Genomic DNA, 20,637 nt, shown 5'->3' with positions numbered 1-20,637 from the left:
CTTTTTGAAAACTTGTCTGTTATTTATGCTCTGCCTCTTCTCTCCTAACTTGACCAGGAGAGTGTATCTCCTGGTCATACTCTCTGGCTGTACTTCTTTCTAACTGCTTTTTCTGTTTTTGTGTTTTTTACACATTTCCATTTTTCTTTCAGTCTTTCTGAAATCTTGCCCCCTTCATGAAATCTGTGTAATTAGGGAGAAATGAAAATATTTATTCTTAATTCCATATTGATTTACTCCATTAGCAAAGTTGTGTCCATCATTTCTCAGAGTGCTGGAACACTTATATTTGATCTTATTTTTGTCCTGTATTAATAGTGTTTTCCTTGTGTTTCATCCATATTTGTAAGCTGTTTGCTTGGTGTGAGAAACACACACATCTACACACAATTGGAGGATAAACAATTATATGGAAAAATCAAAATAGCTAAATATTTCCTCAAATTATGTACTTATTAGCATAATATATATTTGAATATATGACTGTTGTATATTATCGATCCATTTGTTAGTATTAACCCAGTTAGAATGGAATGATCCTTGTTCCTTCCTTTGGATTGTAGACTTAAGATGTCTACTTTGGTATGACAAAAGATTAAAATGTCTTATTTTTATATACTAAGTAATAAAGATTTATACACGTCAGAAGTACATAAAATAATAACAGTAATATCACCTACATTTTTTGAGCAGTCATAATTGACCAGATATTATTATACAAAGTGCTTCGTGTACTTCAGGTTGTTTAAACCTGACAACAACATTTAAAGTGGCTATTACTATTACCCCCATTTTAAGGCAGAGGAAACTGGCTTAGAGACATTAAGTAGCTTGCCTAAGCTCTCACAGCTACCGGGTTGAGGGCAGGGGGCTGGTATTTGGCAGAATTCCTACGCAAGCCTGTCTAGACCCCGAAGCTTATGTTCTCTGCCACCTAACCACTAGTCTGTGCTGCTTCTTTACAAATATAAATCCAGTATAATTTTGAGTAAGAAAAGCAGTGTGCTACATGATCTCCACTACTTAAGAGTTTCTGCTGCAAATATCATTATAGTCTTAAAAACTTAACCTAATGTATCCTATACTTAGATTCCATGACCTAGTTCATGGATTAATATAGGGTTGTCACCTTTTATTTTACCATGTAAAGATATTTTTAAAAACAACTACTTTGTATTACTATTTCACAGAAAAACGTAGGAATGGCATAATCTCAGAATAAAGTACAGTCCTTTAAAATTTTAAGCTCTGAAAATGTTTTTAACTCAATGAAGGATATCTTCAGAAACCTATGATAAAATCAGACTTAATGGTGAAACAATAAAAGCATTTCAGGACAGTGATGCCCTCTATCATCATTACTGTTCACCATTATGTTGAGATTCCATTCATTTCTAAATAAATAAATAAATAAATAATGAGAAGGCATTTAGAAGAGATAGAATTATCATTATCTGCAGATAATAGGATTACCTACCTCAGGGGTGGGCAACCTTTTTCTATAAAAGACCAGATAGTATTTTAGGCTTTGCAGGCCATAGGATCTCTGTTGCCACTACTCAACTCTGCCATTCTAGCATAAAAGCAGCCATAAGCAAATGGGTGTGGCTGTGTTCCTAAAACTTTATTTACAAATCAGGCAGCTGGCCAGATTTGGCTTGAGGTTTGTAGTTTGCTGACCCGTGGCCTACATAGAATCAACTAATAAGAGAGTTCAGTTAAATAGCCAGATTCAAGTTCAACTTAGAAAAGCAGTAGATTTCCTATACATGCTAGCAGTAACCAATTAAAAATGTAATTAGAAAAAAAAGATTCCTTTTGCAACAAGAAGTACTGCCTCCCCCCCCAAATAAAGGAAACCCCACCCCAAAATAAATATAATAAGAAGTATGTAAGGCTTTTATAGAGAAAGTTTTATAAGAAGACCTGGATAAATGAAGAGATAGATACATACTTTTTTTTTTTTTTTTTTTTTGTGGTACACAGGCCTCTCACTGTTGTGGCCTCTCCCGTTGCGGAGCACAGGCTCCGGACGCGCACAGGCTCAGCAGCCATGGCTCACGGGCCCAGCCGCTCCGCGGCATGTGGGATCCTCCTGGTCCAGGGCACGAACCCGCGTCCCCTGCGTCGGCAGGCGGACTCTCAACCACTGCGCCACCATGGAAGCCCGATACATACTTTTGAAGGGAAAGATTTGGTATTGTTAAAAATATGATTCTCTCCCAATATGTAATCTGTAAATTCATTGTGTAATCCCAGTCAGAATCTCAGTAGGGTTTGATGTGGAAGGATATATATTCAAGATAATTGTTTATAAGAACATCAGAGTCAGAGTTCCCCTGTCAATTATCTGTATATATTTTAAAACAATAATAGAATCAGGAGTAGAAGACTATATCAGTGAAACAGAATGTATTCTCACTTATAAAGAAATTAATTATAAAGTATATGATAAATGAGAGTATATTAGGATATGAGCTTTAGTATTCCATAAACAACCCCATCCCATCCCCCTTTTAAATTTCTGTTCACGGTTATACTTTAGACTCATTTCTACCCTTTTGTGAATTCATTTCTCTTAATTTAAGGCTATCATTTAAATCCCTTTAATTGAGGAGGGGCAAATGTTTAGAAGTTCCAGACAGTTAACCCAAGTGAGTGAAGTGGGTGGACTGTAACGAAAAACCCATCTGAAAGGGGCAACAGCTACTCAGCCCTAGCCTATGGCCATAAAGAAACATGAGTTCACTGTTGACCTATGCTTTCAGACCTTCCAAAGACTTTCTCATTTTTTTAACCTAGGTCAAAATCTAGATTCTTATATGAAGCCTCCCAATTTTTAAATGTGTGAAGCTAAATCACATTCTAAAAAATTTATTGCTAGCCAAACAAAACACATCTGATGACTAAATTTTGGAGTTACAAATAAATTTTAGTAAGTGGGTGAATTTGCAAATACAGAATCTGCAATTAATGAGAATCAACTGTATCTAGAAATAAATCTTAACAAAAGATGTATAAGATCTCTATTGAAAAAATTATAAAACATAATTGAGAAACAGTATAGAAAACCTAAAGAAATAATTTGTGGATAGGGAAGACTCAATATTTAATGTCATTTCTTCCCAAATTGATTTATAAATCCAAAGCAGTCTTAATTAGGCTCTGAGTAGTGTTTTTCCCCCCTGTTTTATTAATTGATTTTGAATTTTGTATGGAAGTGCAGAGAGCTCCTTCTTTCCCCTTCCCCCACAAAGAGAAAGCCTAGAAACTCTTGAAGAACAACAAGGTGGGAAGACTGGCTCTACCAGATTTCAAGACTGATTATAAAGCTACGATAAATAAAACAGTGTGATATTTGCCCAGAGATAGCCAAAGAAACTGGTAGAACGTAATACAAAGTCTAGAAACAGACCAGTATATATACTTGGTCTCTGTATGAAACTATTAGGTAGTAGAAAAAGAATAACTGTTTCATAAATATTGCTGGGACAAATTGGCTATATAGAAAAAATTAGATCCCACTCACATCATACACAAAAATCAATTGCATATTAAATACTTAAACATGAAAGAACTACAAATCTTTTGAAGACAATATAGGAGAATATTTCATGACCTTACCTCATAAGATTAATAAATACAGCTACATTAAAATGAAGACCCTTCCATTTAATTGAAAGACACTATAAAGAGTGAGAACACAAAGGACTTCCCTGGTGACGCAGTGGTTAAGAATCTGCCTGCCAATGCAGGGGACACAGGTTCAAGCCCTGGTCCGGGAAGGTCCCACGTGCTGTGGAGCAGTTAAGCCAATGTACCACAACTACTGAAGCCCGGGCGCGTAGAGCCCACGCTCCACAACAAGAGAAGCCACTGCAATGAGAAGCCCACGCACTGCATCAAAGAGTAGCCGCCACTCGCCACAACTAGAGAAAGCCCGCATGCAGCAATGAAGACCCAATGCAGCCAAAAATAAATTAAAAAAAAAAAAAAGTGAAAAGACAAGCCACAGAGTGGGAGAAAATATTTTTATGCAGTCAACAAAAGGTTCATATCCAGAATATATAAAGAATTACAAAATAAGAGAAAGACAAAAAATTTGAAGATTTTAGTTTTACCTGGCACTTGTAGAAATCAAATCAGAAATTATTTAAATATTTATTAATAACTTTTAAAACAATAAACGTTAATAACCAACACTTAAAATTTTAGTGAAAAGAGTGGTGGTGTTTTGCATTCTTGCCAGATCTCTTTAATGTCTGGCTTAATATCAGACAGCTATATTTTCTTACCTGCTTTTTGCATTCAGTCTGTTCTGATATGTCATATAGCCCTAGAACTGCTGAGACATATCATTACATATCATATAAGTTAGGTCCCAATCAGGAGAGATAAATCACATATCAGTAATTTAAACAGGGAAAATTTAATATGAAGAATCGTTAAGTAGGTAAAAGGTAGCTAACTACTAGAAAGAATAAACTAACTCTAAGGTGTTATGGAATAGTATCTGCTGAAAGCAGCTACTACCTCTGAACCTGAGGGAAAAGTAAATAAGGACTCACCCCACCCCACCCCAAGCTAAGATTCAGACCTGAGGAAAGAGTGGATTGCTGTAGTGGTTAAGAAACAGGCTGGAGAGCACTCACCACTGAACTACAAAAGCTATGCTAAAATGCACCCAGGATGCCTCTAAGCTGATCCACTTGAAAATAGAGCACCAAAAGAAGAATCCGTACTGCCTCTTCGAGCCTCTTGGTGTCACTCTAGGGCTCTCTGTTGTCAGAGTCCAACACTGAACCAAGGGGAAATAGAGTTTGCAGAGTCTGGCTCCGGTACCACAAGGGAAGGGCATGTTAGAGCTGAGACAGTAAATTAATAACCAGCACACATACGTACCAGTATGTGTCTTAAAGTCCACCAGTACGAACATTAGCAAGATTGTGGCACAGTGGAAGCTCTTATATACTGTTGCTTTGAGGGTTGATTGGTATAAAACAACCTCATTTAAAAAAGTTTATGTACAGGGCTTCCCTGGTGGCGCAGTGGTTGAGACTTCGCCTGCCGATGCAGGGGACACAGGTTCGTGCCCCGGTCCGGGAAGATCCCACATGCCGCGGAGCGGCTGGGCCCATGAGCCATGGCCGCTGAGCCTGCGCGTCCGGAGCCTGTGCTCCGCAACGGGAGAGGCCACAACAGTGAGAGGCCCGCGTACTGCAAAAAAAAAAAAAAAAAAAAAAGTTTATGTACAGATCTTGCAATTCCACCCATAGGCTTTTACCCCTGAGCAACTTTTGCATATGTGCAGCAAGATCAGTGGAAGGGCATTTTCATAGCAACATTGTCTATGGTAGTAAAAATTTGGGGAATTACCTAGCAGTCCATTGGTTAGGACTCTTGTGCTTCCACTTTAGGGGGCCCAGGTTTGATCCCTGTTTGGAGAACTAAGATCTCACAAGCAGCGCAGCACAGCCAGAAAATAAATTAATAAAGTGAAAACCCTAATAAAAAAATTTGGAAACATTCTTCTACAGTAAAGTGAATGAATTGTAGCATACTGGAATACCAGACAGCAAGGAAAATTAATGAATTTCAGTTAAATGCAGTGACATAGACAAATCTCACAAAATATTGATTGAAAGTACAAAGGAATATTTATGTATATATAGTATGAATCCATTTATATAAAGTTCAAATTTGGCAAAAAATGAACTCTTGTTTATACCTACCTACATGTTAAAACAAAGAAAAGTAAGGAAACAATTATCACAAAAGGTAGGTGGAAGGGATTGTAAACTTGAAGGGGTCCACTCAGGTCCTCTGGGGAGCTAGCAGTATTTTATTTCTTGACCTGGGTTGTGATTACATGGCTGTTCACTTTTTAATCATTTGTTTATAATATATATCATATGTAATTATATGCAACTTTTCCATAATGTAAGATTTATTTGGACTAAACAGTTTTCAAATTACAGTATTAAGTAAATGAATTTAAGAAGTTGATTCCTTTTGAAAATCAAATTGGCAGCCTAGTAGAACAAATTGTATAATCAACCGTAGAGCAGTACAGTATTCCCAATTAGGTATGAACTCTGTAGAGTTTTGTTTGCTCTATCCTTTCACCTTCCTTATACACTTAGTATCCTCAAGAAATTTTCCCTTCCTGACTTCTACTTCCTAGTCTGGATTAAACAATTCTTCTTTGCTACCATTATACCTGTCTCTACTTCTGTCATAGCACCTAACACACTGCCTTGTAATTGATACACATGCTTTTTTTTTTTTTTCCTGTATGCGGGCCTCTCACTGTTGTGGCCCCTCCCGTTGCGGAGCACAGGCTCTGGATGCGCACGCTCAGTGGCCATGGCTCACGGGCCCAGCCACTCCACAGCATGTGGGATCCTCCCGGACCGGGGCACAAACCCGTGTCCCCTGCATCGGCAGGCGAAGTCTCAACCACTGCGCCACCAGGGAAGCCCGACACACATGCTTTTTGTCACCAGTTTCTATCTCCCAGACATTCTGCTCCCAGCACAATGCTTGTCATGTCATAGGTGGTTGGTTAGCTTGATGCATGGATGGAAATACCATGGAGAGCTGTAAAGCTGTATTTCTTAAGTACAGGCCTAGATATTCCTAGGTGGGTCCATAGATATAGTTTAAAGGGTCTGTGGATTGTCTAAGCGTATTCAGTGTCATCCGTATGATTACCTTATTAACAGTTCTGTGACTCATTTTCAGTGGCTGTGTTATCATGTGTTTGTATTTTGACATAAGATAATATTACTTTATCAAAGGCTAATGAGGAAAGGTTAAAGATGGCTTTAATATATAAATAATGGTTTGTATCAGTTGAAGGCACTAATAATTTCGACTAAAAAAAAAGTTCATAGTAGTTCAGATGGAGAAAAATCGTGAAATAATTGAATGATAATAGTATTATAGGCTTGATAAATTAAAAAAATATTAAATTCAGTGTATATATTCAGTACCATGTTTGCATTGCACCTTGTACTTGGTTTCGACAATATTTATCACTTTAAATCAATGTTAGTATGAATGGTATTTACTGTATTTTTGTTTAATTTGCAAATTCTGATTTATAGTTGTTGAAGAACTATAAAATGTTTTCAGGGGAATCATATAGGGTAAAAAGATAAATGGAGACTTTGCGATCATATTCATAGGAAATCCAAGAGAATTTACAGACTAATGAGGATTCAGCCAGGTTGCTGGATACAAATCAACATATAAGAATCAATAGCATTTCAGTATATCAGAAATAACCAGTTAAAATATAATTTAAGAAAAAAGGGATACTATTAGCAGTAACAACAAAAGCTTATAGGTACCTAGAACAAAAGTGTGTTGAGACCTTTATGAAGAAAATTATAAATTGTTTCAAAAACACAAAAATCAGCATGTAAATACAGTACACTTTAATCAAGTTCCCAGTAGGACATTTTAAGAAATTCATTATACTGATTCTAAAATTCATATAGAGGAGTCAGTGTCTTAGGAGTAGTCAAGACTGTTGATAGAAAGCCAAGTTGGACTTAACCTATGAAATATCAAGAATTATTATTTGGCTATGGTAATTAAAAGAGTATGGTATTAATACAAGCATAGACAAATAGATTTAAGGAACAAAACAGAGAGCCCACAAATGGACTCATACATATATGGGACCTCTGTAAATGGTAGCAGTTGCATTACAGTTCATTGCGGGGAAGATGAACTCTTCAATAAGTGATTCTGGGACATGGACTTTCTGTGTGGAAAAAATAAAATTAAATGTTTCCCAACACAGTACACAAAAATATATCCCAAATGAATTAACTTGATGTATAAAACAAAACGTTAAAATGTTAGAAGAAAATATGAATATGTTCATGACTATAAGGGTTAGTTTAGAAAGCTTTTAAGACACCAAGAACAGATAATAAAGAAAAGTATTTGTAAATTTAAGTGCATCAAAATTAAACTTCTACCTTATAGAGGACACCATAAAATTAAAGACAAGTGACACACTAGGGAAAACATTTGTTATAGGCAAATAAAAAAGATAAGTTTTATAAATGGGGATTATTTTAGGAGATACAGAGTAACAAGTTTTTAGAGATAAAAATCTCTCTCCATCTAATTTCTGAGCTACAAGGTTTTTTGGATTAAGTATTGACTGCCTCCTCCTTGAGTTGACCCAGTATTTGGTCTTCCATTCAGTCAGTTGGCAAATATTTATTAAGAACCTGCAAGATATATAGCACATTATTCTGATGATGTCCCAGAAATAAGATACTGATAAAGAAAAGATATTCTTGAGTGAGGCACAAGATTATGCTGTTTGGTTCTGGTTTTGTTTTGTTTTGTTTTTTTGCCACTCTATGCAGCTTGTGGGATGTCAGTTCCCCAACCAAGGACTAAACCTGGGCCCTCGGCAGTGAGAGCGCGGAGTCCTAACCACTGGACCGCCAGGAAATTCCCTAGTTCTCTTTATTTTATCTGTGATACCTGGGCACCTCTAGTACTCCTTATCAACTTTATGCCTTGAAATAATTGGCTAATACCTTGCTGTTTTAAAAGTGGTCCAGGGGTGAGGGTTGCTAGCATAGGAAGCATCTATTTAACATCCTAGCAATTCTGCAAGTCAGTCAATTTTTTTGTTACTTATAAGTCAAACAACAAAGTTTATATTTAATTATGTTGTGTGTGGTAATAATTGTATGTTCTGTAGAAATTAAGGTTGTGATCAGTAATGGCTGAAATAGAGGTCTAGAATTACAAGGTAAGTAAAACTGCTATTTTGGATTTTGTTTTGGTTTTTTATTTTAGTTGAATTTGTAAATTCAAGAGATGGTTGGATTGTGGAAGTTTGAGAGTTCTGTGTTCATATAAAGAACGAATGTAGCCAAGAATTTTAGAGCTAACAGAAATTGTTTAGTAAAAATCATTTTACAAATGAAGAAACCTAGTTCCCAAAAGACTTCTCACTGAAACCAGAACTAAAACCTCTAGTTTCCCCATCTAGTGCTATTTTTTACTATATTATACCCTGGTCTTATTTTTATGATTTCTTAGCAGTTGCTGTTTTTCCAGCATATTTTACTTGAGACTTCGGCGAATAGCTGTTGGGACTTCATAATGAATAGTTGGATTTGAAAATGACAAAATCCAGTTGTCATTCATTCATTTACTATTTAGTGAACACTTTGTAGGTGCTGAAGAAGCAACAGTAAATAAGTTATAACTCCTGCCAGGAGGAAGCTCTGTAAACAGACATTTACAGATAATTATGACTTGGCTTCTGGCTGAATGGCCAGCCATCAATTCCAAAGGGTCCTTTTTTATAAAACAATTACATTCTTGACAAAATATAAGCTGAACCAATAACAGTGGACATATTAGAATGGCAGAGCTGACATTAATTAGTATGCCTATCTCAGGGTACCTACCACATGATCTGGGCTCTGGAAAGGGGCTAAAGTAGTCTTGAGTCATAAGTCCCCCTGGCTTCCAGTACAGATTTGCTCTCCAGGAACACATTTCCTACTTAGATCACCAGGAATCTCATAGATCAAAAAAATATGTGCTCACCATCAAAGGTCGCCAAATACATTGGGAAACAAAGCACCACAAAGGAGAATCAGCAGATTTAGATCCCCTCACAATGAGCTTCAGATACTAGAATTATCAGACAGGGTATATAAGACAATTATAAGAGATGTTAAAGAAAGATTAAATGGAATAAAATGAACAATGGTTAAGATATTTGGGCAAAAGAACCAGTAGGAATTCTAGAAGGGAAAAAGAGATTAAGCTAGAAAATAGTTCTGAAGAAATTAGAATGCAGCAGTAGAGAGAAGGAAGTGGAAAAATGAAGAATAGAATGAAAGGCCTAATTAACATCAAATGAGAATCCTGGAGGAGAGAACTTCTGAGTTCTTTCAAAGAGGTAATGGCTGAGAACACTTTGAAAGTGATGAAACAAACAAAACAAAACATGAATCTTCAAAGATAGGAAGCACAACATATACTAACCAGGGTAAATAAAAAATTTATATCTAGTCATTCATTGTGATGAAATTACAAAACAAAAAGATTTTTAAAAGCAGCCAAAGCGTTCACACCTACTAGAATAACTAATTTAAAAACAAAATAAAACCAGAAAATAACAAGTGTTAGAGAGAATGAGGAAAAACTTCTGCATCTCTGTAGGAATATAAAATGGTGCAGCTGCTATGGAAAACGTTTGATGGTTCTTCAAAAAGTTAAACAGAGAATTACTATATGATCCAGCAGTTCTACTCCTGGGTATGTACAAAAAAAGAAATGAAAGCAGGAAATCAAATGGATGTTTGTACACCCTTGTTCATAACAGCACTTTTTACAATAGCCAAAAGAAGGAACCAGACCAATTTTCAGATGAACAGATAAACAAAGTATGGTATATACATAAAACAATATCATTCAACCTTAAAAAGGAGAGAATTCTGTCACATGCTACAACGTAGATGAATCTTGAAGACATTATGCTAAGTGAAATAAACCAATCACAGAAGCACAACTATTGTATGATTCCACTTATATGAAGTAACTACAGTAGTCAGATTCATAGAAACAGAAGGTAGAATTGTGGTTATACGGGAAATATTTTATGACTCCATTTATAGAAAATGTCTAGAATAGGTAAATCCATAGAGACAGAAAGATTAGAAGTTGTTAGGAGCTGGAGGAAAGGGGTAATAGGGAGTTAATTGTTTAATGGGTACAGAGTTTCTGTTTAGGGCAGTGAAAATTGTTGGAAACAGACAGAGGTCATTGTACAACATTGTGGATATAACTAATGCCACTGAGTTGTACATTTAAAAATGGTTAAAATGGCAAGTTTTATGTTATTATTTTATGACAGTTGAAAAAACGGTAAACAAAAACCAAAGTAGTCAAGAGAAAAGACAGAGTCAGATCACATGCACAAGGACTACAGTTAGACTGACAACAGACTTCTAAACTGCAACAGTGAAACCAGAAGGCAGTTACGAAAAATATTTTTATAGCATTGAAAGAAAATAGCCGTCAACATGGATTTGTGGGACTTCCCTGGTGGCGCAGTGGTTAAGAATCTGCCTGCCAATGCAGGGGACACGGGTTTGAGCACTGGTCTGGGAAGATCCCACATGCCATGGAGCAACTAAGCACGTGCACTACAACTACTTAGCCTGTGCTCTAGGGCCCGCGAGCCATAACTGCTGAAGCCCTCGTGCCTAGAGCCCATGCTCCACGGTGAGAGGCCACGACAATGAGAAGCCCGTGCACCACAACGAAGAGTAGCCCCCACTTGCTGCAACTGGAGAAAGCCCGCGTGTAGCAATGAAGACCCAACGCAGCCAAAAATTAATTAATTAAAAAAAACATGGATTTGCATACAAAGCAAGACTACTTTCAAGAGCTAGACAAACCATATAAAGATGATTCTCCAGAGAAACAAAAACTGAGAGCAATTTACCATCAACAAACTTCTGAATCACTTTTACTCTGGGAAGTTAGCAGTAAGAGGGATGGTGAATCATACTAGCAATAAAATATATGAAATACCTAAGAATAGTCTTAACAGGAAATATGTGAGACCTTTATGAATAAATTGTATTTGGGAATGTTGAATATAAATTTATTAATGCTTTGCTGCAGTAAAGAATAATGTATTAATAATTCATAGATATTAATTAGAAAATAATGCTTTGTTTAAATTAATATATTCTCCTAATATAATTCAAATTAAAAATGCCAAAATATCACCTCTTTTGGAACTTAACATTACTCTAAATTTACTCCAGGGAAATAAGCAAATGAGAATATAAGAAATGTTCTGAAGTATAATCGTAATGAGGGAAGATAAGCTACAGTTTTGAAGATAATACAGTATAGTGTAAAAATGGATCAATGGTGCAGAATTTACAGCCAAGAAAAAGATTAATAATTATATTCTAGAGGAAGCACAGTAAATGAGTGAGGAAAAGAGAAATTATGATATTGAAACAATTAATTGGAAATCTGTTTAGATTAGAGCTTAACTTTACATTTATACACCAGTGGTCTTTAAATGAATTATACAGCTGAACATTAAAAAGAAATATTAGGGTATGCCTATTTTCCATTAATTAAATTAATAAATAAACCAAAACAGAGAAGGAGAAAAAGAAACGTTAATCATGAAAAGAGAGATGAAAGAAAATAAGTTATAATGTAAAAAATCTCTGGTAGGAGGACTTTCTACACTTAAAACCTGGCAGTAGACAAACATTCAAAGAAGATTTAGTACCTGTCCTCCTCAAACTATTTTAAAAACTTGAAGAGGAGGGAACACATCCTAACTTATTTTACGAGTCTGGTCACCCTGATACTAAAACCAGACAAAGACAACACACAAAAAAGAAAATTACAGGCCAGTATCTTGTGAACATAGATGCAAAAGTTCTCAACAAAACATTAGCAAGCCAACTCGGAAATAAACCCACATACCTATGGTTAACTAATCTTCAACAAAGGAGGCAAGAATATACAATGGAGAAAAGGTAGTCTCTTTAGCAAGTGATGTTGGGAAAACTGGACAGCCACATGTAAATCAGTGAAGTTAGAATACTTCCTCACACCATACACAAAAATAAACTCAAAATGCCTTAGAGACTTAAATATAAGACGTGACACCATAAAACTAGAAGAGAACATAGGCAAAACCTTCTCTGACATAAATCATAGCAATGTTTTCTTAGGTCAGTATCCCAAGGCAAAAAAAAAATAAAAGCAAAAGTAAACAAATGGCACCTAATTAAACTTACAAGCTTTTGCACAGCAAAGGAAACCATAAACAAAATGAAAAGACAACCTATGGACTGGGAGAAAATATTTGCAAACAATGAGACTAACAAGGGCTTATTTTCCCAAATATTCAAATAGGTCATACAGCTCAATATCAAAAAAACAAACAACCCAATCAAAAAATGGGCAGAAGACCTAAACAGACTTTTCTCTAAAGAAGACATCCAGATGCCCAACAGGCACATGAAAAGATGCTCAGCATCACTAATTATTAGAGAAATGCAAATCAGAACTACAATGAGGAATCACCTCACCAGTCAGAATGGCCATCATCAAAAAGTCTACAAATAATAAATGCTGGAGAGGGTGTGGAGAAAAGGGAATCCGCCTACAGTGTTGGTGGAACTATAAATTGGTGCAGCCACTGTGGAGAAGAGTATGGAAGTTCCTTAAAAAAACTAAAAATAGAGTTACCGTATGATCCAGCAATCCCACTCCTGGACATGTATCCAGAAAAGATGAAAACTAATTCAAAAAGATACATGTGCCCCAGTGTTCATAGCAGCACTGTTTGTAATAGCCAAGATGTGGAAGCAACCTAAGTGTCCATCAACAGATGAATGGGTAAAGAAGATGTTGTGTGTGTGTGTATGTGTGTGTGTGTGTGTGTGTGTGTACACACGCACACATACAATGAAATATTACTCAACCATAAAAAAGAATGAAATGATGCTGTTTGCAGCAACCTGGATGAATCCTAGAGATTATCATACTACATGAAGTGAGTTAGAGAAAGACAAATATATGATATCACTTACATATGGAATCTTTTAAAATGATACAAATGAACTTATTTACAAAACAGAAACAGACTCACAGACATAGAAAACAAACTTCTGGTTACCAAAAGGGAAAGGGTAGGTGGATAAATTAGGAACTTGACATTAACAGATACACACTACTATATATAAAATAGATAAACAACAAGGTCCTACTGTATAGCACAGGGAACTATATTCAATATCTTGTAATAACCTATAATGGAAAAGAATGGGAAAAAGAATATATATGTGTATAACCAAATCACTTTGCTGTACATCAGAAACTAACACAACATTGTATGGGGCTTCCCTGGTGGCTCAGTGGTTAAGAACCTGCCTGCCAGTACAGGGGACACAGGTTCAAGTCCTGGTCCGGGAAGATCCCACATGCTGTGGAGCAACTGGGCCCATGTGCCACAACTACTGAGCCTGTACTCTAGAGCCCATGAGCCACAACTACTGAGCCCGTGTGCCACAACTACTGAAGCCCATGCTCTGCAACAACAGAAGCCACCACAATGAGAAGCTCATGCACTGCAGTGAAGAGTAGCCCCCACTCACCGCAACTAGAGAAAGCCGGTGCACAGCAACGAAGACCCAATGCAGCCAAAAATAAATATAAATAAAATAAATAAATTTAAGAAAAAAAGAAACTAACACAACATTATAAATCAACTATATGTCAATTAAAAAAAAAAAGGAAAAATATGTTAGCAAGCTGAATCATAAAAGGATCATACACCATGATCCAGTGTGATATATTCCAAGGATGCAAGGGTGGTTCAACATCTGTAAATCAACATGATACATTAACAAAAAGAAGGATTAAAAAACATATGATCGGGCTTCCCTGGTGGCGCAGTGGTTGAGAGTCTGCCTGCCGATGCAGAGGACGCAGGTTCGTGCCCCGTTCCGGGAAGATCCCACATGCCGTGGAGCGGCTGGGCCCGTGAGCCATGGCTGCTGAGCCTGCGCGTCTGGAGCCTGTGCTCCGCAACGGGAGAGGCCACAGCAGTGCGAGGCCCACGTACCACAAAAGAAACAAAAAATATATGATCATCTCGATAGAGGCAGAAAAAGCATTTGACAAAATTCAACGCCCAGTTATAATTAAAAACCCTCAATAAAGTGGGTACAGGGACTTTCCTGCTGGCGCAGTGGTTAAGAATCTGCCTGCCAATGCAGGGGACACGGGTTTGATCCCTGGTCCGGGAAGATCCAACATGCTGCAGAGCAACAAGCCCCTGCGCCACAACTACTGAGCCTGTGCTCTAGAGCCCACGAGCCACAACTACTGAGCCCATGCACCACAACTGCGGAAGCCCACGCACCTGGAGCCCATGCTCTGCAACAAGAGAAGCCACTGCAATGAGATGCCCGCGCACCACAATGAAGAGTAGCCCCTGCTCACTGCAGCTAGAGAAAGCCCACGCGCAGCAACAAAGACCCAACGCAACCAAAAATTAAAAAATAAATAAATTTATTTATTAAAAAAAAATAGAGTGGGTACAGAAGGAACGTTCCTCAACATAATATAGGCAGTATATGACAAACCCACAGCTAACATAATACTCAGTGGTGAAGAATTGAAAGCTGTCCTTCTAAGAATAGGAACAAGGCAATGATGTATTATACTCTTGCCATTCTTATTCAATATAGTACTGGAAATTCTAGCCAGAGCAATTAGGCAGGAAAAAGAAATAAAAGGCATTGGAACAGAAGAAGTATAACTGTCACTATTTGCAGATGACATGATTTTATATATAGAAAATCCTAAAGACTTCACCAAAAACCTATTAGAATCAGGGACTTCCCTGATGGTGCAATGGTTAAGAATCCGCCTGCCAGTGCAGGGGACACGGGTTCAAGCCCTGGTCCGGGAAGATCCCACATACTGTGGAACAACTAAGCCCATGCATCACAAGTACTGAGCCTGCACTGTAGAGCCTGTGAGCCACAACTACTGAGCCCGTGTGCCTAGAGCCCATGCTCCGCAACAAGAGAAGCCACTGCAATGAGAAGCCCGCGCACCACAGCGAATAGTAGCCCCTGTTCGCCATTACTAGAGAAAGCTTGCGTGTGGCAACGAAGACCCAGCACAGCCAAAACTAAATAAATAATTAATTTTAAAAATTGTTTTAAAAACCTATTAGAATCAATAAACAAATACAGTAAAATTTCAGAATATGAAATCAGTATTCAGAAATTGGTTTCATTTCTGTATGATAACAATGAGCTAGCAGAAAAAGAAATTAAGAAAACAAAACAATCCCATTTACAATTGCAACAAAAAAGAATGAAATACCTGGAATAAATTTAACCAAGGAGGTGAAAGACCAGTACGTTGAAAACTATAAGACATTGTTGAAAGAAATTGAAGAAGACACAAATAAATGGAAAGATATTCCACGCTCATGGATTGAAAGAATTAACGTCAGAATGTTCATATTACCTAAAGCAATCTGCAGATTCAATGCAATTCCAATCAAAATCTGAAGGACGTTTTTCACCAAAATAGAACAAAAATTCTAAAATTTGTATGGAACCACAAAAGACCCTGAATAGCCAAAGTAATCCTGAGAAAAAAGAACAAATCAGTAGGTATCACACACCCTGATATCAAATGATATTACAAAGCCATAGTAACCAAAACAGCATGGTATTAACAGAAAAACAAATACCTTGATCAGTGGAACAAAATTGAAAGCCCAGAGATAAGCCTGTGCATTTATGGACAACTAATTTACAACAAAGGAGCAAAGAACATACAATGGAGGAAGGATAGTCTCTTCAGTAAATGGTAGTGGGAAAAACAAGACAGCAACATACAAAAAAAACCCCAAAACTAGGCCACTGTCTCACAACAGACACAAAAATTAACTCAAAATGGATTAAAGACTTGATGTAAGACCTGAAACTATAAAACTCCTAGAAGAAATCGTAGGCTGTAAGGTCTTTGACATTGGTCTTAGCATTACTTTTCTAGATATGTCTCCTCAGGCAAGGGAAGCAAAAGGAAAAATAAACAAATGGGACTACATCAAACTAAAAAGTTTCTGCACAGCAAAGGAAACCATCAATAAAACAAAAAGACAGCCTACTGAATAGGAGAAGGTATTTGCAAATCAAATAACTGATAATGGGGTTAATATCCAAAATATAAGAACTCATGCAACTCAACAACAGCAAAACCAGTAACCTGTTTAAAAAATGAGCAGAGGGGCTTCCCTGGTGGCACAGTGGTTGAGAGTCTGCCTGCCGATGCAGGGGACGCGGGTTCGTGCCCCGGTCCGGGAGAATCCCATATGCGGTGGAGCAGCTGTGACCGTGAGCCATGGCCGCTGGGCCTGTGCGTCCGGAACCTGTTGCTCTGCAGCGGGAGGGGCCACAACAGTGAGAGAGGCCCGTGTACCGCAAAAAAAAAAAAAAATTAGCAGAGGTGCTGAATAGACATTTTTCCAGAGAAGGCATACAAATGGCCAACAAGCATGTGAAAAAATGTTGAACATCACTAATTATTAGAGAAATGCAAATCAAAACCACAGTGAGATATCACCTCACACCCATTAGAATGGCTGTTATCAAAAAGGCAAGAAATAACAAGTGTTGGAGAGGATGTGGAAAAAATGGAAACCTCATACACTGCTGGTGGGAGTATAAATCCGTGCAGCCACTATGGAAAACAGTATGGAGATTCCTCAAAAAATTAAGAATAGAACTACCACATGTCCAGATATCCTACTTCTGAGTATTTATCCAAAGAATATGAAAATACTAATTTGAAAAGATATATGCACCCCTCTGTTCATTGCAGCATTATTTACAATAGCCAAGATAGGAAAACAACCTAAGGTGCCCATCGATGGATGAATGGATAAAGAAGGTGTGAGATATATATATATATACACACACAGTGGAATACCATTCAGCCATTAAAAAAAAAAGACGAAATCTTGCCATCTGTGACAACACAGATGGACCTTGAGGGTATTATGCTAAATGAAGTTAAGTCAGGTGAAGAAAGATGTACCTTATGTTTTCACTCATACATGGAATATGTTTTAAAAATTAAAAATAAAATAACTGAACAAACCAAACCAAACACACACATGGATACAGAGGACCGAGTAGTGATTACCAGCGTGGCAGGGTAGTGGAGGGAGTGTGAAATGGATGAATGGAGTCAACTGTATGGTGATGGATGGAAACTTAAACTTTTGATCATGAGCATGCTCATGAGTGTATAATCATTAGTGTATACAGAAGTAGAAATATAATGTACTCATGAAACTTATATTATGAACCAATATTACTCTCAGTAAATTTTTTAAAAGTTCAATGTGTTATCCATAGCCTCATCTATATCAGTAGTAAAAAGTGTTGAATAAGAGTTTTTAAGATTTTAGCCCTAGACACCAGGAAAAAATGTTTTAAAATAAACATGAGAAGACATTTGGAAAATAATTTTGTTGACAACTTTATTTTCAGATTTCTAGTTTGAGATGTAAGTTAACATTTTTATATGTCTGTCTCACTTTTTCTTTCTTCTCAGGGATCCATCTGTCTCTAAGTCTATAGAACGAATCTTTAAAATCTGGGAAGATAGAAATGTATACCCAGAAGAAATGATTATGGCGTTAAGAGAAGCTTTGAGTAAGTATTTTTTCTCTCCTAAAAGAAAGATTGAGTCATTGTTCAGTCTTTAAAATTATATATATATATTTTATAGATTTGGTCCTTTTGTTTAATAACGAAAAATAAACTTTTGGATCTGGCCCTGTTTGTTTAAAATTAAATAATTGTAAAAATCGGTTTGCATTAAAATTTAAGTAGAATTGGTTTGGGGAGGGTTGAATTTCGTTTTTATTGACTAAAGAAAGTAAAGCATATTAAGTGATGTTGACCATCTAATTATTTTCCTGCATTTGCTTTACTTCAGTTGAGTGCTTTAAACTGTTCATCTTTTGTGCTTAATAATTACTGCCCTGTCCTCTTACTTATGGGACAATTTTTGGACAGGGTTTCAGTTTTCAGTAAGCTGTTGGGTAGTAAGCATGTATTGGCATTCTTCGGTCTCTCTTTTGGTTTAGATTTGCAGTAAGTTGTGTACTGGTGTTATTTAAATTACTTAGTTCCTATGTATTAGATACATGTAATTAAGTCATTGAATAGCAGTAGGTGATATCTGATACCATGACCATAATTTGACTAGAAATTTGCTTTAAAAATAGCATCTTCTAAGAAGCTGTTAAATTCTTCATTTGAATGTGTTACCTGGTGTTTTTAAGCTTTACCCTATTCTCAAAATTTGTTATTTCATTGATGTAAAATCATGTTTATTTATCAGCTTCTTAGATCTGGTGGGTGTTTTTATCTTTTTATAAAAATGAAAGAAAAGGAAAGAAAGAAACAACACACAGTCTCGGATTGCCTTTTTTCATGCTTCAACTTTGACACTGAAGTGGACAGACAGAACAGCTTCCCATAACGCCAGATTGCAAAAACTGAAATGTTTTCCAGGTACCACTTTCAAAACTCAGAAGCAGCTGAAAGAAAATCTGAACAAACAACCGAATAAGCAGTGGAAGAAATCACAAAGTAAGGAACAAAATCTCAACTAATATAAATTACCTCCTCTTTTTGGAGCAGAAGAAAATGTAGACCATTTGACATCGTACCTGGCATAAACCATGGGCAAGCCTGTGTTTTCCAGGCTTGGGAGGCTCCCAGTGACTTGCACTAAACAAGCCATCATGGAGTTACTTCTTTAAAAAAATAAAAATAGAACTACTTTTAAACAAAGGAAATGCAGAAAAAGGGTTTAAATGAGTGAAGATTCAAGAGTAGTGGGGGATTGAAAGAAGAAAAAAATACGTGATAGTGCCCAGGCTAACTTTCAGGTTCAAAGATATGTGAAGTTAGAGGCAGCTGGCATTAAACAACAGAGCTGAAGAGGAGACTAGGCATTAAGAAGCCTTTCTGTGGGAGCCATGAAATCCTTCAGATTGGGGGATATACTCTACCAGATTAGACATGGGCCTCAAATCCTGGCCAGAAGCTCATTCTCTAACAGGAGCTCCTGCTGTGTTTATCATGTTTACCCAGCATGAGATCAAGGGAGTGGAATACTGCATGTGATAGGCTGCTGTGGGCCAAACTGAGGAATATTGAGAAAGACTTGAAGGTGTGGAGGGAACAAGGTAAAAGACAGTGAGAATTGGGAGGTGAAACAAGACACTTGGGATGGTTTTGCTCCAGCAAGCATGTGATATTCATCATGATTAAGGGAATCCTCTCACATCCTTTTGGTCGTAAGTTGCATGCTTAGGAACAACAAGAGTCATCATTTCAGCCAAAGTTCAACCACAGTGGTATTGTACTTAGAACTTTCCCTGCCTATTTTTGCTATGAATTGAGTCAGCAGAAAAAGAAATCCAGAATTAAATACATAGGAATAGAGTTGATGCTTCTAAGTAAATTTTCTTCAGCCAGTGTGCAGGATTAATTGGATGTCCTGCTCCTGAACACTCTTAATTTGAGGTGTTAAGATCCTCTTACACTCAGACTAGGCAAAAAGGTACTTCATGTATCTCAGTATCTCCAAATCAATAATTCTAGGACTTCAGACTTACAGGGTATGTTGGAGGTAAGTAGGTTAGACCTATCTAAATAGTGTATTTTTATATTTACCATGCTTGGGAGTGTTCAAATTTCATATTCCACTATTTATTCTAGGAATTACACCATGATTTAAATGTGCATGTTCGACATATATTCAAAGAGTACACCCTTAACTATAAAACTGGAAATTTTCCTGAATATTAGTCAACATTTTGTGTCTATATTCTTAAATGACCTTTTGTTTAATTCCAACAGCATCCACGAATCCAAAAGCTGCTCTCAAGTCTAAGATAGTTGCTGAATTTCGAGTAAGTTACAGAATATGTTCAACATGCCAAAATATTATTCACCCCTTTTGTGTTAGCTTTCTGTATAGTCC

General features: G+C 36.8%; 1 protein-coding gene across 6 annotated transcripts in view; it reads left to right on the top strand.

The window, feature by feature from the left end:
- Positions 1 to 20,637, top strand: part of RPRD2 (regulation of nuclear pre-mRNA domain containing 2) — an 85,210-nt gene that overhangs the window by 37,543 nt on the left and 27,030 nt on the right. For 4 of the 6 annotated variants that reach the window (XM_033415519.2, XM_004285147.4, XM_049693625.1 and 1 more), the window contains exons 3-5: positions 18,190 to 18,290; positions 19,158 to 19,235; positions 20,514 to 20,566. In XM_033415519.2, the coding sequence (XP_033271410.1) occupies positions 18,190 to 18,290; positions 19,158 to 19,235; positions 20,514 to 20,566 (232 nt within the window). The remainder of the gene's footprint in view (positions 1 to 18,189; positions 18,291 to 19,157; positions 19,236 to 20,513; positions 20,567 to 20,637) is intronic. The other 2 variants (XM_012538859.3, XM_033415520.2) reach the window with 1 other exon arrangement.

The sequence above is a fragment of the Orcinus orca genome, chromosome 1 (assembly GCF_937001465.1).
Source record: "Orcinus orca chromosome 1, mOrcOrc1.1, whole genome shotgun sequence".
NCBI lineage: Eukaryota > Metazoa > Chordata > Mammalia > Artiodactyla > Delphinidae > Orcinus > Orcinus orca.
This window is presented reverse-complemented; position numbering and strand designations above follow the sequence as displayed.